The sequence below is a fragment of the Nannospalax galili genome, unplaced genomic scaffold (assembly GCF_000622305.1).
Source record: "Nannospalax galili isolate Female #2095 unplaced genomic scaffold, S.galili_v1.0 scaffold147, whole genome shotgun sequence".
In the NCBI taxonomy this organism is placed as follows: domain Eukaryota; kingdom Metazoa; phylum Chordata; class Mammalia; order Rodentia; family Spalacidae; genus Nannospalax; species Nannospalax galili.
This window is the reverse complement of record NW_008355800.1, coordinates 264531-287258: the sequence shown is the minus strand read 5'-3', so window position 1 is coordinate 287258 and position 22728 is coordinate 264531. Positions and strand designations below refer to the sequence as shown.

Genomic DNA, 22728 nt, shown 5'->3' with positions numbered 1-22728 from the left:
GATCACTTTAATCTTTGGTTATACTTTCCTTTTGGGTGTTTAAGGCCATACACTTGGCCCAGATTAACCAATTTATTTTTACTCTTAAGGTCATTTGAGGATCCTGTTCCTCAGGGGCCACATGGGTTTGGGAGGAGCCCCTGGCTCCTTTCTTTTACCAGTTCCATCTATGTGAAGATAAGTCAAAGGTCCTGTTTGAGACCATGGCTGGCTTCACTTGGAAGCATGGAGGAAATGTTTCCTCTGTTAACTCTCCTCTTTGTAGACGTGACACTGGTTCAAGTTCATCTGGTGGGGTCTCAGTTTTGATGGGAAGCTCAGACTTGGAGAGCTTGGATGGAGCTACAGAAAGGGTGATAGACTGTGCGGGCCTTGTGGTGGATGTTAGAGTAAACAAAGAGACCTGCACGCGGATAGTAAGGTAGAAATGAAGCTGTGGGCCTTGTTTGGCTGTACATGTATATATGGCCTGTAAGATTATCTACATGTTAGTATTTAATTAGGAGTTGGAAGGAAGAGTTTGTTCATTAGATCCTGGGCTTGTGGGGTCTTCAGTCAATCCTTGTTCTTCCTTACTGTCTCTACCTTGGCCTCTTGTCTGTGTGATATGTGATTCCAAGTTTCTGCTTTATAGAATGACTGCAGATTGTTAAGAACATGATGTATAGTCAGAACTCAGTAAACGGTGCTTTTGTAAAAATTATGGGTTTGTTTAGATTATTTGATTTTTGTTTTTTTATCCAATTGGATTCTTGAAATAGTTTGAGATTGATAATATAGTCAAATAATATAGTTCATTCACCATTAAAATGAGTCAACCCAGGGACCGGAGAGATGGCTCAGCAGTTAAGAGCACTGGCTTCTCTTACAGAGTATCCAGGTTTTGTTCCCAACTAGCCACCATCCTAACTCCAGTTCTGAAGGATCTTTCCCCCTCTTCTGGCCTCCATGGGCATTGCATGCACAGGTGCACTTGCATTCGTGGAGGCAAAACACTCGTACAATACAATAAAATAAATGAAAAAAAAAAAAAACTCAGAAACTTGGATCAGAAAGAGCTAATTTTAAGAATATAAGTGATATCTACAGGGCTGGAGAGATGGCTCAGCAGTTAAGAACACTGGTTGTTCTTGCAGAAGACCCAGGTTCGAATCCCAGCACCCATATGGCAGCTAACAACTGTCCGTAACTCCAGTCCCAAGGGACTGGAGATATAACTATAACTCCAGTTCCAGGGAATCTGACAGCCTCTTCTGTCCTCGGCGGGCATTGCACAGCACGGGTACACTTAGCTACATGCAGGCAGTACATGCATACACATAAAATAAAAATAAATATATATATATCAAAGTGGATGGCACCTCAGAACAGTAGCCAAAACTGACCTCTGGCCTCCATACACATGCTCACATATGTATATGTGTGTGCGTGCACACGTATATCTACAAGAACTAAAGTATTAAGAATGTTGAATTAGGAGCTGGAGATATGGCTCAGCAGTTAAGAGCACTGGCTCTTCTTGCAGAAGACCCAGGTTCAATTCCCAGCACCCACATGGCGGCTAACAACTATCCCTAACTCCAGTTCCAGGGGAATCCTATATCCTCTTCTGACCTCTGAGCTTTGCACGACACAGGTACATACATGCAGGCAATACAGTCATACACATAAAATTATTAATATATGAGTTTAGAGCTTGGCATGGTGCCGTATACCTTTAATCCCAGAAGAGAGGCAGAGGCAGGCTGATCTCTGTGAGATTGAGGCCAGTCTGATTTACATATCAAGTTTTAGGGGCTACAGGGAGACCCTGTCTCAAACAAGCAAATAATAAATGTATTACTTTAAATAGATGTTACTTATTATACATGAAACATCGAAACTAAATAGAAAACTTCCAAGAATCTCACCTTTAGCACAGACTTTCTACTATTCATCTGACTTTTTTAGTCCAGATTGATTGAGCATGCTGTCTTAACAGTCCCTTTTATAAAAGTATTTGCTTTGTCTCTCTAGGTGTAAAACAAAGGTGTATCCAGATAACCTTCCTACAACAAGTGTGGTGATTGTCTTCCACAATGAGGCTTGGAGCACACTTCTGCGGACTGTCCATAGTGTCATTAATCGCTCACCAAGACACATGATAGAAGAAATTGTTCTTGTAGATGATGCCAGTGAGAGAGGTAAAATTTAAGTTTCAATGCCAGTAACACAATACATTTGGTCTCTAATGGTTTAAAAGCCATTGCTAGAATTTTTGACCTAATAGTTGTGTGAAAACTTACAATGTATCCTACAAGGCCTGAGAGAACAGGCTCAGCCACTTGAGTGGTTTCTGGTTCACTATTAGACAGAATTGAGTTATCAGACATTATGTACAAATGTTAAAAATCCAAAGTAATAAAATTATAAAATCTTAAAAAAAATACAGCATTTGAACTCATTCACGTATATGAAAACTATACCATTGTGAAACTTAAAAGTATTGCTTCAGTATTTAATTTCTCATGTCTTAATCTTACTTGAAAAAGCAATAATGCTTTGAAATGTGTATGCAGAAAAGGAAAGAAACCATGTAATTTTGTTACGGTTTTTTTCTGTGGAAAATGTCAATTCAGAGTTGGGAAACCCAGATCCTCTCTAAGTCCATGAACGGAGCACTTTAGTTCTGTGCCTTTGACAGTGAGATGGCATTTGAGCTGGAGCAGCCTCAGTGTTTGGTTTCTTCTGAGGCCTCCCTGTTTCTCTCCTTTCTAAATTTCAAAAATGGCCTATAGCTAGGTGCATAAAAGGACTAAGCAGGATGAAAATGTGGTGTGTAATCTGACTCTAATCGCACAAGTCTCTGCCTTGACTTGTCCAAATATCCTTCTGAAAAAAAATCTCAGAATTTTCACCTCTGATTTCGAATCTCCCAACGTTGCTCTTTTCTAAAACACTCTTCTTGGAAAAGGTGTGCTAACTAATAAGATCACTTGTAGCGCCATTATTTACTCTGAATCTTGCTTAGCAATTTCACATTACAGAATACTGTAGAAATGGCTTTTACTTATTAGTCCATCTTTTATTTTTTGCCCCTAACACATCTGTTTGGGACTCGTTGGTGTGTATTTCTCTAATATTCCCATGTTCACGTGAGAAAGGTTTGGCGGGAACTACAGAAAATAGCTTCTTGCTGCTCTTTCCTCCTAAATGAGTTTTAAACTTCATTTTTTCCTCTATAGTTAGTCATCAGCCTGTTCTTTCATGGTATCTACTGAGATGATGCAGTCAGATATCTTACCCTCTCCTTATTGTGCCCACACCATGTATATTTAAGAGTAATTATATTTAGTCATATACATTATTGGGAATAATGTGTTAATAATACTTTAAATTTTATTGTTTTGCTAGTTTGTACAAGTACAAATGACTAAGATATAGTTTTCAAGTGCCCTTGTTTACTCCTTAATCTAGTCAAAGAAATAATTCAAAATCACAGACAACATTTAAATAGTAGAGTCTAGCCAGGCATACTGGTGCATGCCTTTAGTCCCAGCACTCAGGAGACAGAGGCAGGAGGATCTCTCTGAGATTGAGGCCGGCCGGGGATATGGGGAAACCCTAGCTCAAAAAGACTAAAAAACAAAAATAAATAAAAAGTAGAGTGTATAATCATGCTCAGTGTCCAGGCGAATGAGAGCTGGTATTAGTGCCAGACTTAGAATAACTGGATGGTGAGGTGTAATGGCTCAGCAGGCAAAGTAGAAAGAGAAGACTGGCTCCCCAAAGATGTGCTCTGGCTGCCACACACTTGCTGTGGCATTCACACATCTGCCCTCACACGCTCACATCAGAAACATTTAGTTTTAGTTTATGAGTATGTTTTCCTACATGTATGTAAGTGCAGTGTGCATGTCTAGTGCCCGTGGAGGACAGATGAGGACATCAGATCCCTTGGCACTGCAATTACAGAGGATTGTGAACTGCCATGTGGGTACTGAGAACTGAACTCTGGTCTTCTGCAAGAGCAGCTAGTGCTCTTAACCGCTGACTTGTTTCTCCAGCCCCTTAATGAAAGTTTTTTTTAAATGTCAAAAAAAAAGAACAGTTATTGACAGTAGATAGAAACTTTATTTTCTAATTTTTTTGCTAGGAGCCAATTCTTTTAGAATATTAACCTGGGTTAATTTAAGGACTAGTATGTGTCACGATCTATTGCTTAATGGTAGCAGTGATTCTGGGAGATGCGTCACGAGGAGGTAGCTTTTGTCACTGTACAAGCACAGCCAGCACTTACACAAACCAAGATGGCTTTGCTGTCACTAGGCTTAGGGACCATTGTCATCTACCCTCTCTGCCGTGGGCTGAAATGTCATTATGCAGCATATGATTGAACAAACATCTGTCTTGCAGGTGACTTGTGCTTGATTTACTTATGTGATGATATTTGCTACAGTAAATATTCCTTAAGGGGAGAGATTTTTCACAGGTAAAATGGATTGTTTTCTGTTTTCTCCTTGGGTTTTTCTTACTCTGTGAGTACGTATAGAGTAGGAGGTTTTTGTAGAATGTGGTCATGTCAGAAATATACATGTTGCCACAACTTTAAAGTGAAAAAATAAATGCACACACAGTAGTTCTCTTACCTGTTCTCATGCAGGCCTTACTTAGTGCCCCACTGTGAATAAGCCTGTGGGAAGACTAGTGTGGGTAAACAACTGCTTTGATGCTGTGTCTGAGGCTCCTAGTCACGAGGTGGGAACCCTGATCAGTGCTGTGGTTCTCCTTTATCCTCTTGTCCTAGAAGAGGACATTCTACAGTTAAAAATTGTGTGCAGGCTGCCATCCAGACTGAGAATTATCTAATGTAATTTTCTTTGATATCATTGTTTAGATGGTAATTGTGGAGCTCAGGAATCAGATCAAGGGTTTTTATGTAACACTGTAAGTCTGCTTTTTCCTATTCCTGAGACACATTTATCACCTGGTCTCTAAAATAAACCAACCAGTCCTGTCTCCCTGCACTAGCTCGCACTCTCTCCCATCTGTTCCCCACAGTGCACATAGACTGAATATTTACACACTCAAACTTGATGATTCCAGTTCTCTGATTAAGGTCTCAAAGACCTGGCCCTGTCTGGTGCTCCTAGTCATATCTTGAGCTGTTCCCTGCCACCCCCTCCCCGTACTCCTGCTCTTTGTTCACAGCTTTTATGAGGCTTAATTCCTCATCTTGTGAGGAATGGGAATTCTAAGTATTGAATTAAATCTTATAGCACTCACTGAAAAATAAGAGCTGTGGCATCATAATAAATTTCACAAGTATATTACTGATGAGAACACAAAATGAGGCAAATCTACCTTTCCGCCCAAACCTTTGAAGCCAGAGATTAGAAACAATTAAGGCAGCTGAAAATATGATGTGTGTGCCAGTCAGACAAACTTCAGCAGTGCTAGCAGTGACGGACTCTCTGGAAGCTTCACACTGGGTGACAGTGATACTTAGTGTCCATCCACTTATAGGGCAGCACTTTGAGAAGGAGGAGGTTTTTCTAATCATAAGCTCTTAACTTCCTAGAACTTGATTCTTATAAAATGGGCCTTGACTGTCTGCAAACGCCCACCCAGCTGAAAGCCCTCTGCATTTTTGTTTTGTTTTTTTTTAATTTGTTCATAGGCAAGGCAGAGTACAAATAGCTTTCAGACATAGGATTTGGGGATTAGATTACTTTGGTTTTTAAAAATTATTTTAAACTAATATTTTTGGAAGAACTTTGTGGCAGGGGGGAAGACATTGTTTCTGATGCAGTTACAGGTTACAGGTGTCTGACACTGTGCCTGACAAGTTCTCCTAGAATGTTCTTCAGAGAGTAAAAGGTTGGGCTCTGAAGTTAGGCAGGTCAGGCTTGAACCTTAGCTCTAACTTTTATCAAACTCAGTGACCTTGATCAAATTCATGTAACTTTCTGAGCCTTAGGTGTTCATTTCTAAAGTATACATAACCTTACAGGGTTGTTCTGAGGACTAAATGAGAAAAATATGTAACAAGTTTAACATGATGCTAAATATAGTCACAAAAATGCTAACTTCTACTGCAGAGATGTTTTTCTGGAATTGGCATTATTCCCATCTTTTTATTCACACTCATTATATTTTTCTGACCTTAAGAGTTAGTTCATAAAATCAGTTATACTTTTTAAATACTCTTTTTAACCGAAATAATGGGAAATAGTTAGCAGAAAGAAAGACATTAATAATCTGATACAGAACTCTTTTGTCAGTTTGCATGTTTTTGATTATTGTCTCATTCTGATTTTATCAAACAGTAAGGATCATTCTGTCTTCATGCCCATCTTATGGGAACCTTTGGATCCCTGATTTCAGTACTGAAGGAGCCCCTTAATCACGAGCCCCAATTTCTGTAAATTTCCCAAGTCCATGTCCAAATTTTTCCTTCCCTGGGCAGATTATCCTTATACCTGCTATATAGGAACTGGTTGGAAAGACACGCGGTCACACCACCACTGATAGTTTATGATCCCCACTTGTCTGACAAGGATCTTTCTTTGGCCTTTCTGTTCCTGTCCAGCATTTCTCTTCTGATACAAACCTCATTTTTCCATCCTGATAAATCTATATATAGTTGCAGACTACGGTGATCATTAAAATACTTTGTCTCTGCCTTGGAAGAACCATAACAGCTGTGACATAGTCTGTTTCTTCCCTCTTGACATGTAAATGGGATGTTCTTGAACTGCTTCTTTATTGCTTGTTTTATTGTTTCGTTTTTCGAGACAGTATCTCACTGTCAGGCCTGGCACTCCTGTATACTGTAGGCTGGCCTCAAATGCCCAGTCATCCTGCTTCCGCCTCCAGGTGTTGGAATTACAGGCATGTACCAGCCACCTTGCTGCGGTCTCTTGCTTCTGTCGCTGACCCCTCAGCATGATCAGGAGGAGAAACACAACACCTGCTAGACAGAGGCAGTGGCCATGTCCTGGTGTTCCACCTGGCAAGACAGCGGTGAGGTCTACTTCATGAGACTGGAAGGCTTCCTGTAGGGAATGGTCAGTGAGGCAGCCTTGCTAGGAGAGCACCATCAATATGTGCTGAAGAAGGAACATTGCAGATCACAATTGCTGTACATCTGGGAATGCCACTTTATGCTTTTTTTCATGTCATTGTCTGGTTTTGTCAAATTTTCAGACTTTTTGAAAAGACCTCTAGAGAGTTATGTGAAAAAACTCAAAGTGCCAGTTCACGTAATTCGAATGGAACAACGATCTGGGTTGATCAGAGCTAGATTAAAAGGAGCTGCTGTGTCTAAAGGCCAAGTGATCACCTTCCTAGACGCCCACTGTGAGTGCACAGCAGGGTGGCTGGAGCCTCTCTTAGCCAGGATCAAACATGACAGGTAATTTCTGGAATTTGTGAATTTGCTCTCATTACTTTTGTTCTAAACTGTGTGGTGTTGAAACATTCTGTTTTTAAATAAATACAGAAACACTGTCCTCTCATGTTGCCTTTAAAATGTCCTGAAGGAGGGTTAGGAAGAGATGACTCAGTGGTTAAGAGCGCTTGCTGCTTTTGCATAGGACCCAGGTTTAGTTCTCAGCATCCACATGGCAGGTCACAACTGCCTATAACTACAGTTCCAGAGAATCCAACACCCTCTTCTGACCTCCTCTGGTACCAGCCACACATGTGATACGTGTGATACATACACACACACCACACACACATACACACACACAGACAGAGTAAAATTTAAAAAGAAATCTTTAAAAAATGATAAAATGCTCTGAAGAGTGCTCCAAATGAAATACAAAGATGACCACAGCCTTAAAGTCTAGCAGTTAACCGGCTCACAAGCCGTCTTAATGGGGACGGGTTAGGAAGCCTATTGGAATGTCTACTCAGTGTTCTGTTGACCAGACAGCAGCAGAACAGATGGATGGTGAACTCGGGGAAGGCAGGATAAAACTTGTCACTTGTCCCTGCTGTCAGAGGCCGACATTGGGCCAGGCAGATTGTCTCATCTTTTGCCGACATCATCACTGGGACTCTAGCCCTTAGTGTGTAGCACAGCAAGCAGCACATGGGCTGCAGAGCAGCACCCTGTGTCTTGACGTCCATTGTGTGTGGAGTAGTGCTGCAGTCCTGTGTAATCTAGGACGAGCGTGACTGAGGTGCCCTCCTATGGTTGTTGCCTTTCATGTTGAACAGTTTTCAAAGAATTCCTATTGTCTGTTTCTTGGTTCTTATATCAGGAGGGAAGCAACTTCAGTCAGCTAGACCTGTATTAGTTGGATTTCTGTTTAATGTGGCAGTTTGACCCTGAAGCTATGTCAACTTTAAGATTTGGTTTTGAGCCAGGCACAGTATTGTAGGCCTTTAACCCTGGCACTTGGGAGGCAAAGGCAGGTGGATCTCGGTGAGATGGAAGCCAGCCTGGTCTGTATAGCCAGTTCCAGGCCAGCTGGGGCTACAGGGAGACTTTGTCTCTAAACAAACAAAAATTTATATTTTATAAAGTTTTATTAACCAAGTGGAGGGAGCTAAGACCACTGCATTTATTCTGTTAGCAAATGACGGCCCTACATCTGTCTGTTTTCAGGGATACATAACAAAACCCACCATTGCCCCAAGGGGAACATCCAATTGTTCTTCAATTTAAAAATGGACTATCTCTGTAAATAATTTACTATAAACAGTAGGTGACTGGTTTAGGAAATATTTGCTTGCATAAAAATAGCACATAGCCTTTAAGAACATGATCCTGCACTTATACAGAGAAGGCAGTGAGAGATGGTAATAGTATAGGAAGGTATTGACTAAAATAACCATCAAAATAACTTAGTTTGGGCTATGTACTAGATTATTATCCTGAATAGTTTCCAATGAATGCAGTTAAAAGCTGGATAAATAAAATTTTAAGTGTACCATTGAGTAGTTGGCACAAAAGTAAGTTGAGAGCTAATGAGCAGTCCATTCATTGATGCCAGCTAGATTTGTAGTGTCTGTGCTGAACTCTGGGGTCACCAGGTTTCTCCCTTGATAAGTAAAGAGTGGCTGGAGCAAGGCCTAAGCCCTACCGGAAGTAGGGTTTTCTAAGATTCTAAATTAGTCCTAATGGCAAACACCTGTATAAAGCCAAAGCATTGACCTCTGCACCCAGTGAGAATGAGAAATAGAGACACCACCCCAGAGAGAGCCCTGCTGCTGCAGCCTTGGTGTGGAAGAGAAGCAGCTCTCCTAAAGACGTTTAAGCAGAGTATAAAAAAACTAGGAAACAACTGAACTATTTTATGAGGCTTGAATAATTTTAATATAAAAGAAGAAAATCAATGATTTAAAGTTTTTTCTCTGTCTCTGTCTCTCTCTCTCTCTGTCTCTCTCTCTCTTTCTGTGTGTGTGTGTGTGTGTATGTGTGTGTGTGTGTGTGTGTGTGTGTCTACAGGAGATCAAAAGACAATTTGTAGGAGTTTGGTTTTCCCCTTCCACCATGTGGGTCCTGGAAATCAAACTCAGGTCATTATACTTGGCATCAGGCACAGCCACTTTTAGCCACTGAGCCATCCTGCTGGCCCCAAAAAGGAACTATGAGAAAAATTGTTACCCAAGCTAGTACAAATCCAACTATAAACACACACAAATATATAAAACATATTAAGACCAATTAATTTAACTTCCAATTATAAAACCTATTCATGAAATATAACCCATTAACCTATTTTAAAGGGTATGATTCTGGAGCTGGAGAGGTGGCTCAGTAGTTAAGAGCACTGGCTGCTCTTACAGAGGACCCAAGTCGATTCCCAGCACCCACATGGCAGCTAACAACCATCTGTAACTCCAGTTCCGGGGGATCCGATGCCCTTTTGTGACCTCTGCAGGCATTGCACAACACAGGTGCAGTTACACACATGCAGGCAATACACTCATACACATAAAATAAAAAATAAATAAAATATTTTTTAAAAGACTGTTTATAGCTGGGCGTGGTGGCGCATACCTTTAATCCCAGCACTCGGGAGGGAGGCAGAGGCAGGTGGATCTCTGTGAGTTCAAGGCCAGCCTGGTCTACATAGTGAGTTCCAGGACAGCTGGGGCTACAGGGAGACCCTGTCTCAAAAAGACCAAAAAAAAAAAAAAAAAGTGTTTATAAACATATTAGAAACTGGTGATCAGTTCCATAGATAAAATTTTCACTAAAATTTAACACCCATTTGTTCTCGGAAAATACTTAGTAAACCATTATAGAAAATAACTTTGCTAATCCAAGAAATAGTGTTTTTAAAAATCCTTAACAAGCAAACCTAATTAAAAGTAACTGTGAAAACATTTTGAAATGAGATACAGAGCAAGATAAGAGAGCTCAGGGGTTTAGCTCGATGGTAGAGCGCACATGAAGCCCTGGGTGTGATTCCCCGCAAACCGCACCCCTTGACTCACCACTGTTTGTATAATTAGAAATCTCAGGTTTTGCAGTAATATAGGAGATAAATGAAGTAGTTCTTACAAAGGAAAAGAAACAAGTGTTTTCAGTCTGAGACGACACATGCTTATCTGTGAAGAGACTAATTGATGAGACAACGTGACATCTCGGCAGTAAACTTCTTTCACTACACGAGCAAGAGAAGTAAAACCTTGATAAAGACATCGTTTATAACAAGGGGAGTCGCAGTCTGTACTCAGTAAGACATTTACCAAGGTGCACATGACATGTGAATCTCGAAGCTCACTGAAAAGTAGTCCACATGGAGAGAAGGGTGGTGTTCATGGACAGAAAAGTCTGGAGTTTTTTATTGTTGTTCTGTTTTCTAAGAAGGAACTAGCCAGACTGATCTGACATTCATCTAGTACGTAGTTCAGAAAGAACCAAAGTGCTTGAGATGCTACTACAGAGGAGTGACTGCCAGGGGAGCCGCCCTTGATAGCAGTCAGGATTTATTAAACTATTTATTACGAGTGACATCAGCCCTGATACCAGTCAGGATTTATTAAAACCATACTTACTACTAGTGATAGTTGATGTCACCATAGACTGTTGAGAGGGCAGCATCTCAAGATCCGCACCTGGTTTCAACAGACCTAGGTGGACACAGATTAGCTGAAGGCAGAAGAGCACCACCAGCTTGTGCCGCGTCGGCTCCCCGTAAGGAACATCATCCAGCTGGGTTCGTAGGGCGTGCCACGTCGGTTCCCTGTAAGGAACATACATCTAGCTGGGTTCGTAGGGCGTGCCACATTGCACATGATTCCTTGGAGATTCAAGACTTGAATGTGTAGAGCAAAAACATACTTCTTTTTTAAAGAATTTCTTCTTCATTAATCTTGGAGGAAGGAAAGATTTCTTAACAATAGAAAGGACGGGATGTCTCGTCCTATAAACTGTGCCTACCAAAGGCTGTATTTTGGGCTTCTTTTCTTCAAAAGGGCTGTTATTTGTGACTCTTTCAATTTTTAAAATTTTTATTATTTATTTTTCAAAATCAAAGTGGCAACTGAAAAATTCTTAAATATATGATTAGCTAGTCTGTATGGAGAAATACAGACCTGGAAGGAAAAAATTCCCTTTTAGTGAGTAGAAAATATAAATTTAAAGAATCCTGAGATTTAATTATTTAATGTTATTGAACTAATTAAATGTGAGCAAATAATTTCCAAAGTTGATATCATTGTGGGAAAGCTACAGGGAGAAATGTGATATACTTACATACGTAATACTACTAGAAACCAGGAATGAACATAGCCTTTCATTTAGGACTTTTGGTACCGTGAGTTTAATAAAAGCAAAGGATTCTATGCATTAATATTCTCGATTTCTCACTAGGAAAAAAACCCTAAAGAACAAAAATGGTCAAGAGTAGTTATTTTATGGTTGTGAGCCTGAGCCTTTAACGACCATGCCAGCTCTCCAGCCCAAGAGTAGTTATTTTATAAAGGAAATTATTATCTTAATTAAGTATAAGCCAGGTGTAATGGTACGTCCCTTTAATCCCAGCAGAAGCAGGTGAATCTGTGTGAGTTCATGGCCAACCTGGTCTACATAGTGAGTTACAGGCCAGCCAAGCCTGCATAATGAGACCCTGTCTCAAAAACAAAATAAAATGAAAATGCAAAAAATGAAGATTAACTGTGCAGTCACTAAAGTTATGTGGAAAATATTTTACAGTATTGTCCATGTTGCAAATAGTAAAAAGTGTTTAAAGGAGTAAATGGAAAAGGGGCAGACGGTCCTCAGACAGAGAGGGATTAGGGTGCTTACTGGCATGTATTCAGCAGAAAAAATTTACCACTGTCAAAGACATCATAGAATATATTTTTATTTTAAAAACACTGTACAGTTGTCATAGATGTTAAGTAGGAACATTTTGAAAGATTAAAACTTTGCTTTTATGATGTCAGGAGGACAGTGGTGTGTCCTATCATCGATGTGATCAGTGATGATACTTTTGAGTACATGGCAGGCTCTGATATGACCTACGGTGGTTTCAACTGGAAGCTCAATTTTCGTTGGTATCCTGTTCCCCAAAGAGAAATGGACAGAAGGAAAGGTGACCGGACTCTTCCCGTCAGGTAATTTGTCAAACATTTCCCTATCGTGTATTGGCAAAAAGTTGAGATGCTTTGGGAATCACATTAATAGGATTCTAAGTATATTTTGAGAAGTACAAAGCAATTACATACCTTACATGTAGTTAAGAGCCATAATTCACATATATAGATATTTTAAAGGATTATCCTCCAATTAATAAGGTTAGATTTTTTTTTTTTATTCTGTAAACCAATAGTACACGAGAAATGATGACATCACGCATATGTCGTGCTTTCCTTAGGAACATTTTGCAAGTATGCAAGTCTGATCTGTACTTAAGTCAGATTACCCCTCAATTAATTGTGTCAAATATTACCTAAAAAGTTAAAATATTACCTAAGTACTGTATCCTTTTCATGATGTATACCATCTGGGTCATGGTTAACTACTAACTGTTAAGGTTAGAGAGGCTTGTTTCACATGTAAAAATAACTAGTATTAACAGAGTTCCAGTAGTGCATTTTTTATTTTCTTTTGTTCTGCATTTGATCACACATGGGCCTTTTTTTTAAGGAAGGTATAAAAATCTTCATGCTAGTCAGGATGTAAAATCAAGACTCTGAGCTACGTAGCCCATCTTCGATCTAGCCCAGTCGCATCCACCTGCGGCTTCTGTAGTAATTACATTCTGTGTGTTCTTTCAGAACCGACTTCCACCTGTTCTGGGCATCTCTGGTCTGCTTTATCATGAATTCAAATCCAAATTGGCAAAGTTGAAGAGGTTTTTTTTATTATTATTCATTACATTTTTTCCCCTCAAGCCAGCCTGAGTTCTTACCAGAGGAACTGTCAGTTCATTAAATCAAGAACTTTTAAACATTTGAAACCTTTGGAAACTATAGCTTTCACTGGAAAGGCAAATGGTGCTGCCCTAGGGGGCTCTGGAACGTATGTCAATGACCAGTTCTTCTGAACATATGATCTTGATCTTCATGGTATCCTTGGATCCCAGAACTTGGTTTTCTCCTGGGTGGAGTCTGTTTCTTTCTCCATGCTCATCCTTCCTGGAGGTCAGTGGATAACTGGCTGCCCACTCCTTCACATCTTCTGTTATCTTTTCTCTGCTGAATTCTACCCACTTCCTTCTCCACCCACCCCTTCTTACCTGGGCTCCTCTTCTAATAAAGCTTACCGCACTTGGTCAGGATGATAATCCCTTTAGAAGCAGGGTGTTGGTGTTGGTCTGCACCTCATCTCCCTTCCTTCTGTATGCCTAGGAGAGACCTCTTTGTTTCCATCCCATTTGAACCTTCCATCTTTGTGGTATTTGCCACCTTTTAGAGCTTGACATTTTAACCCTAACCTGAGTCTTAATTAATTAAAAATAGTCACCTCTCTTTATGGTTAGGAACTTTGGAGTTGAATACCTGGTCAGATGGAAAAGATCATGAGGTCAAGAACCAAAAAAGGTGTGAAAGGCAGGAAGCTTCCTTAGGGTTTGGACAGTGACACCTTGGCAGAAGCTGTGGCGGTGCATCCAGCACTCAGTGTGACCAGGGTGCACGCAGACCATGTCTGACACAGAAAGCCTGTGGGCCTACAGAATGTTCCTTACAATAAACATTGTACTTATGAATAGTTGTAGACAGTACTTTTAAAAACAAAAACTGATAATAAACTTTAAATGATTAAGATTAATGGCACAACATTGTGATTGGATTTCAGAACACCTACAATGGCAGGAGGCCTCTTTTCCATAGATAGAGACTACTTTCAGGAAATCGGAACATATGATGCTGGAATGGATATTTGGGGAGGAGAAAACCTAGAAATGTCCTTTAGGGTAAGTTCCCTTTGAAAAAACTTTTTACTTAACCTCAAGTATACATTATTCATGTTGTGTATATTAAAAAATTGAATTTAATACAAATTTAATCTGACTCTTGAGCCTTCTACCTGTAAGAAGTTTGATAATACTATGGAAGCTTTGTTTTAAACTGTATCAGCAAATAATCTGGTTATCTTTAAGAGTCTAGCTATAAAACATGTATAATTCTTTACTTCTCAATTGCTGTTATTTTTAAGGAAGTAATTTAGGCTCCAGCAGCTAAACAAAATGATGTGTGGTTTGAAGACGTTGCTTGAGCATCTTCAGAGCGTCGTCTCACATTGTCACGTGTGGCCTGTGTAATTGAAAACTGTTCTCATATGAAATCTGGTTATTTTATCAGCTTTATTTTTCAATTAAAAAGAGGAAACAGGGCTGGGGAGATGGTTCAGTTGGTAAAGTACTTGCCACAAACATGAAGACCTGAGTTTGATTCCCAGCGTCCATCTAAAAAACCTGGGCACAGGCCTGGGGAGATAGCTCAGTGGGTAAAAGCACTTGCTGCTAAGCCTGCCAAGCCTGAGTTCAATCCCCAGGACCCATAGAGTAGAAAGAGAGAACCAGCTCCCACAAGTTGTCCTCTGACATATGCACACACATGCGCACACACCAGATAAATTAAATGTAAAAAACTTAAAAAAAAAAAAAAGCTGAGTGTAGCAGTTTAGGCTTCTAATCCCAGTGCTGTGAAGGCACAGATGGGAGGATCCATGGGCCTTACGGAATCAGCCAACTCCAGTTTCAGTGAGACCTATCTCAAAAAATAAGGTAGACAGCAGTTTGGGAAGATGCCACACATCACCCTCTGACTCTAAACATACACACCTATACACACAGACACACCAAAAAAGGAAGATAAAGGCAAGACAGTTCTGAAATGACTAAGTTAATTCGGCCTAGTTTAACCTTATATAAAAACTTTTCACTGGGCATGGTAGCACACACCTTTAATCCCAGCACTCAGGAGGCAGAGGCATGTGGATCTCTGTGAGTTCCAGGCCATCCTGGTCTACATAGTGAGCTCCAGGCTAGCTGGAGCTATAGGGAGACCCTGTCTCAAAAAGACCAAAAAAAACTAAACAAACTTCATATTCACTAATATTAGCATATTTAGATGATATTGTATGCTGCTAAATAATCAACTTCTGATAAGAGTAAAAGCAAACTGTGCTGTAATCTGAGCCAGGAAGCTCAGTCGCTCCCAGAGAACCTTTGCTTACTAGGAACATCTATCCAGCTCTAACACTGTGAGCCTGGGAAACCTGAAGTATTAAACGAAGCTAAATTTTTTCAAACTGTGATGTTTTAATTGCAAATATGCAAATTTTATGGTAGAAGAATATTTTGAAAGGTTGTATTGAGTTGAGGCTGTAAGTCCGAACTTCATAGCCTTTCTTTTGTTCCATATGTTTATTGTTCCAACAAATACAACAAAATGTGTTATCGCTGTTGTCTGGAGGAACTTGTGGCAGGCCTGGTTTTGATTTGTAGGTCCTGTTTAAGGCATAAGCAGTGGCACAGGTTTGGATAGGCAGAAACTGAAAAGAATTTGACCATCCATGATGGGGGGGGGGGTTCGTTTTGTTGTAGAGAAGGGTTTTAAGCCATGAACCATATTAGTTAGGCGTGTCATCAATGCAAAAAAAAATTTGAGCATTTCATGAATTACTGTGTCATTAACAAGGGCTGGGTACAGTTCAGCAGTGTGACTTATGAAATTCTGTGAGTCATGGCCTACATGTTAGGATGACACCACTTGTACACCTCACTTTTCTATATATAGTCTGTAACTTTTCTTTCTGTGTTTTACTATTCCAATTTTGATTTGATTAAAACAAAAAAGAGATGCTTGATCCTGAGGAAGTATTGGCTGTCGAGCATGGTGGGACCTTTGTGTCCCAAGTTCTAGCCTGTTGGTGGCCAGTGCAGTCCACTGTGCTGTTGCTTTTGGATTAGTAGTGAAGGTATTTGGGAGGTTTTTACAAGTAACTACAGATTTTCCACTTACGTTTATATTCAGTTGAACAACAACAACAAAAAAAATGCCACAAGAAAATAATAGGAACCTTTGCTGGTTATTAAGATACGTCTCCCTGTTGTGTTCAGATTTGGCAGTGTGGAGGAACTCTGGAAATTGTGACATGCTCACATGTTGGTCATGTGTTTCGGAAAGCTACACCTTACACCTTTCCAGGAGGGACAGGTCAGATTATCAATAAAAATAACAGACGGCTTGCAGAAGTGTGGATGGATGAATTCAAGAATTTCTTCTATATAATTTCTCCAGGTTAGTGTATTTTGCATAACATATACAAGAGTATATTTTTCATACATATGATTTTTTTATTCGTAGGAGCACACCTGTGGAGGTCAGAAATCAACTTTCAGGAGTTGGTTTTCTCCTACCATTGTGGGTCTTGGGATCAAACTCATGTTGTCAGTCTTGATAACCAAAGCCTTTGCTCACTGAGCCATCCTGCTGGCCCAACATTGTACCTTTTTTTGTCCTTGATCTTAATGTATTCTAAGAAGAAAGGAGGTTTGGAAGCAGTGCTTTAGTGAAGTCATTGTAAAAAGTAGTGACGTCGTATAGAAAGTGCTTGGTGGAGTAATACTAAATATCTTGATCAGTTTTGCTGACTTAGGTGTGTGTCCCTCTGTCCATTTGTGTGTATCTGTGTTTCCATTTTTTTTACCCAGCTGCAGTATTTAACTTGTATCCTTGTGAGCTTTCGTCTTGTTTTTCACCCATGTTTCTAGTTTACAGCACTTTTTCTTGGCTTTTTTATCCAACATAAAAATAGTATTTATGCCGGGCGTGGTGGCACATGCCTGTAGTCCCAGCACTTGGGAGGCAGAGGCAGGCGGATCTCTTTGAGTTCAAGGCCAGCCTGCTCTACATAGTGAGTTCCAGGACAGCTGGGGCTGTTTATGTATGTGTAGAAACACAGTGTTTATTATGTATGTGTAGAAACACAGTGTATGTATCCTAGGCTGACCTCAGACTTCTTGTTTAGCCAAGGGTGACCTTGAACTTCAGATCCTCTTGCCTCTATTTCCCAAATGCTGTGATTATAGCCCTGCATGACCAGTCATGGTCTATGTAGTGCTTGGGGTGGAACCCAGGGTTTCATGTATGCCTGGCAAGCACTTTCCCAACTGAGATGCATCTCCAGCCTTGTAAAATCTCCTGTTTTAGAAGCAGATCTTGTGCATTCTCCTTAGGTGGGCCTTTGATGCCCTCATACAGAGCTTTTATGAAACCATCTCTGTCACAAGGCCAGTGCAGATCCCTGCAGCATGCCTCAAGAGCCTTTTCTAAGAACTTTGCTATTTTGGCTTTTGTGGCGCTTTCTCTTCAGCTGTGAAGGCTGCCTGACATTGTTATAGTTCTGTCTTCCTTGTTGATGTAGAACAGTGCAAGGTGGTGGGGTGAGGGAGCAAGTCAGTGAGCTACAAGAGGAAGCTGACTGGAAGCAGTCATACTGTTTAATACTTGCACCAAATAGATCTTGACGTGCATTCAAGGTTTCTGACCCCATATAGCTTGTATCTGTGCAATACTGGTATGTGTTTCATTTGCACATAAATTTAAATTTCCCTTGAAAAATATGAAAACCCTGCTTAGCACCTTTTCTTTGCTTTAGACCGTGTTCATACTGTGGAAGGTGAGTTCACAGCCTATCATTGTATAGTCGTGCATCACAAATTATACTCATTCAGGTGGCTTTGTAAGAACTGACACCTAGAGGTCTTAACGTAATAACTCTAATAATTCAGACAATTCTTTCTTTGAACAGGTGTTACGAAGGTAGATTATGGAGATATATCATCGAGACTTGGTCTGAGACATAAACTACAATGCAAACCTTTCTCCTGGTACCTAGAGAATATTTACCCTGATTCTCAAATTCCACGTCACTATTTCTCATTGGGAGAGGTAAAAACAAATGTGTGTGTATATATTTTATGTAGTTATTATGTCTTTACATTTTTATTAAAAAATAAGAGGTTAAAACTTATAACTTGCCAGGTATGGTGGTGCACGCCTTTAATCCCAGCACTCGGGAGGCAGAGGCAGGTGGATCTCTGTGTGAGTTCAAGGCCAGCCTGGTCTACATAGTGAGTTCCAGGACAGCTGGAGACCCTGTCTCAAAAAAAAAAAAAAAAAAAAAAAAAAAAAAAAAAAAAACGGCTAAGGCACTTAAAATACCTTCAATATTTAACCACTAGTTCTTAACTGATGGTCTGCCTCATGATTTGAAATCTTACTAAATTTTGGTGAGTTTTTTGTTTGCTTGTTTTTAACCAGTACTAGGGCGTCCACTTAGGAGCTTTCACATGCCAAGTCAACGCTCTTCTGCTGAGCCACAGTCAAACTGAAACCTAATTTTTATCACATTATAGTTTATTAAAACAAGAATGCTCTACCCCAAAAGAGGTTGAACTCTTGTTAACAGTGTATCAGTGTCTTCGGTGAGCTGTTTAAACAAGCTGTTTACTTGAAATCATGTACTCCTAAAGCTGATACCCTGGTGTTAGTCCAAATCAAAGCTTGAGAAATTTCAGAGTGAGGCTAACGGACAAGGAAGGCTGGAAGATCATTCTTGTTAGGTCTTTGGTGTTTATTTATTTTCCTCTGGGAATTCTACGTTTCTCAGTTTGGACAGGAAGTTGGAAAAATGTTGATAAGCATGTTTGTTTCTGGTGATACCTTTAGTGATTTAGAATTCAGCATCATTTTTCCTGAAATAATGTGCTTATTAATGCTGATAACTACTTAATACAAATTAGCAATTTAGTTGTACTTTGGAGTTTAGCTTTTTAGGGCTCTTTGTTATGACAGCCTTGACAGTCACAATGAACTCTTTCTTGTGCCATTTATAGAATGCCATTTGGCCATCCATCCTATCTCCTTGCCAGACTGTGTTTAAGGGTTCAGATTGCTCCTTCTCAGACCAATGGTCTGATTTGTTTTTTTAATCGTTGTTGCTATTATTAAAAATGTTCAGTCTTTGGGGCTGACAAGATGGCTCAGTGGTTAAGAGCACTGACTGCTCTTGCAGAAGACCCAGGTTTGATTCCCAGCACCCACATGGCAGCTACTAACCATCCTTAACTCCAGTTCCAGGGGAATCTGATGCCCTCTTCTACATAAAAATAATTTAAAAAATTTAAAAAAAAGTTCAGTCTTTAATTTTATTATTTTTATTTTATGTGTATGTGTGTATTGTCTGCATGTTATGTAAGTACACCCATGTACAATGCCTTTGGAGGTCAGAAGAGGGTATCAGATCCCCTGGAACTGGAGTTACAGATTCTCAGTGGGTTCTGAGGATTTGAACTCGGGTCCTCTGCAAGAGCATTCAGTGTCCTTAACAGCCAAGCCATCTCTCCAACCGTGTATGACTGTTTTACCTGAATATACATAAGTGTACTAAATAAAGTGCCCTTAGGGACCAAAAGAGGGTGTCAGATCCCCTGGAACTGGAGTTACAGATGGTTGTTAGCTGCCATTCGAGTGCTGGGAACTGAGCCCATGACCTCTGCAAGAGCAGCCAGTGCCTTCCGCTGGTGCTGCTGAGCTGTCTCTCCTGCCCATTGGTGGTGGTTCTTATATTTGTCTTCATGGTTGCCATGGAGTTTCCTGTGTGCATCAGTGAATGGTTAAGTTAGTGCTTTCACTGCTTTGTAATTGGGCTTTCCCTTCCCTGTAGTTTTTGAAGCAAAAGTGTTGGGCTATAATAACCTACTTAGAAGCTGAGCTTTCCTTCTCTTCATTTGAATGGAGCACTCCAACCTATTAGCCATGAAGAGTTGAGGCTTCCTCTCCAAACAGTCTTCTAGCTCCCCAAGATCCTTCTGTACATTATTAGTGCAAGACAGGCTTTTTAACAACCTCCATGTTAATATTCTAGGAAATAGTGTATGAAAATATGTTGCTTATAGTAAAAGAATTTTGTTTTCATTGGACTTCGTGGAAAAATGCCTTTCTTATTCTCAGTTACAGCTTTGAAAGTTTGAAGCCACTGTCTTAAGTTCTCTTTAGAATAGCATTATGTTTGTGACTACCAGTATTTTCTGTTCACTGGCTCTTCTTTCATTGCCCACCTTTCTCAAGAGTACATATAGTCCTTTTGGAATCCCATGCCTTCTCCAGGGTACAGGACTTCTCCCTGTCACAGTACTGTCAGTCTTTGTCCCACCCCCTCTTAAACTGACTAGCTTGGAACTTGGCTCAATTTTCTTCTGGGACAAAGACACTTGGCACTTGAAAATGTCTTATGTGTGCATAGGGCCCATAGCCGTCCTTGTTTGGACTCTGTAATCATTTAACTTACAGAAGGGTTCCAGAGGATTTGGAGAGATAACTCAGTGGTTAAGAGCACTTGCTGCTCTTCCTGAGAACCCAGACTCAGTTTTCAGCACCTACGTGGCTGCTAACAACTGTCCTTAACTCCAGTTCTAGGTGTTCCAATACCCTCTTCTGGCATCCACAGGCACTGAATGCACATTGTTCACTTATATACAGGCAAAACACTCAAGCAAAAAAAGAACAAGGGAAAAATTCTTTGAGAAGCACAGGCGTGTGGGTATCTCTGCCAGATCAGCAGACTTCTGCCTACAAGCTAAATCCAGCCTATTAACACTTTTATAAATGGATATTTATTAGGGTAGCTATGTCTATGTGTCCTTACTACCTTGGGCCCACTTTTGCACTCTGGCACTCTGGCTGAGCGTTGTCTCAGAGACCAGATGGCTCAGACGCTGAGTATATCACCTGTGGACTTCTCTTTTTCCCAGGGTTCCTTCACTAGCCAGTGGACCATGTAGAGACGCTGCAGCTCTTTGCAAATCTTCATGACCCTTTAATTATAAAACTGGATTTTACAGAAAAAAAACAGGAAAGCTGAGTAGAGGGAGAAAATCCTGCAATTGTGATAGAAATTGATAGGACACATTTCGTTTGCAGGTCACGGCTGCATGTGTGGAAGGCCCACAGCCAGGCCGAGTCCTCATGTTCCAATCTCGGACACTTAGGAGAGTAATCCCAGCTCTGTGGGAGGCTGGAGTGTCTTCAGTTTGTTCATTCACTGAACATATTTTTGAGTACCTATAATAGAAAGAGAGCATTAAGGGAAGCAAAAATTCTGCTCTTGTTGATCTCCTTGTCCAGTGGGGAGAAAAAAAATTACGAAAACTACCTGTGGTGTGTCAGTCAGGTGGTGGGAAAGCAGAAGAGAAAGGCAGGTGAGCACAACACATGCTGTTCTGTGTCGGGTGATTAAGAGCGGCATCCCCGACAGGAATTTGTGAACAGCGATCTGAGGAAAGTATCCGAGTACAGGGAGAACAAGGACCGAGGTTCCTGAGATGTGGTGTCCTTGGCAAGGAGGCCGCTTGTCTAGAATAAAGAAGTAGCAGAGCAGTAAAAGATGAGGCTGGGAATGTGGCTAAGTGGTTGAAGCATTTGCCCTGTAAGTATGAGGACCTGGGTTCGAAGCTTTGGCAAGGGCATGGAGGAATCTGAACCTTTGTGCTGTTGGTGGGACAATGAAATGGTGACATGCTCTGGAAAGTAGAGCACTTCCTCCAAGAATTAATACAGGGCTAGTGATGTGGCTCAGTGATAGAGCGCTTGCCCAGAACTGGAAAAGAACTAAGTAAGTGTATAGCCGCTTATGATGTAGTAGTTCAGCATCGAGGTACGCTGCATGGTCCTGAAGAGTGAGAGCAGTGCTTCTACCAGTGCGGTGCAGTGTCTGAGACAAGCAAGAAGTGCCGTGGACACAGAAAACCACCACTAACTTTTGAAAACGAAGGAAATTCTGACATGACAACATACATGAATTTTGAAGATACTTTGCTTAAGTGAAGCAAGCTAGTGACAAAAAGATAATGTATAATTTCACTTCTGTCAGGTACGTAGAGTAGTCGAGTGCATAGAAACAAAGTAGTGGCTGTCAGAGGCTGACCGAGTAGAAAAGACAGTTTGCCTGCTGACTGTTACCAGTTTAGATTTACCAGATGAAAGTGTTCTGGAGATATGTTTCACCACATTGTAAATGTCCTTAATACTTCTGACTTGTCTACTTGAAAGTGATTAGGATGGTAAATTTATATGTGAAAGTAAAGCCCAGTGGTAGACATCATGCATTTAAATGAGTGGAAGATGAGCTCCAGCATGCAGAGAGGGGTTCTGATGGAGAACGGGGTGAGGGCAGTTCATCCTTGGGGACAAGATGAAAGTCAAGAGGTTGAGGTCAGCAGGTGAGATGAAGGTGGAGGAGGTAGTCTGCGCAGTCCTAATGACTTC

General features: G+C 40.6%; 1 protein-coding gene across 2 annotated transcripts in view; it reads left to right on the top strand.

Annotated features, from left to right (window-relative positions):
• Window positions 1-22728, top strand: part of Galnt1 (polypeptide N-acetylgalactosaminyltransferase 1) — an 82378-nt gene that overhangs the window by 52092 nt on the left and 7558 nt on the right. For both annotated transcript variants that reach the window (XM_008853694.3, XM_029556442.1), the window contains exons 4-9: window positions 2017-2183; window positions 7189-7396; window positions 12394-12564; window positions 14249-14366; window positions 16518-16698; window positions 18212-18351. In XM_008853694.3, the coding sequence (XP_008851916.1) occupies window positions 2017-2183; window positions 7189-7396; window positions 12394-12564; window positions 14249-14366; window positions 16518-16698; window positions 18212-18351 (985 nt within the window). The remainder of the gene's footprint in view (window positions 1-2016; window positions 2184-7188; window positions 7397-12393; window positions 12565-14248; window positions 14367-16517; window positions 16699-18211; window positions 18352-22728) is intronic.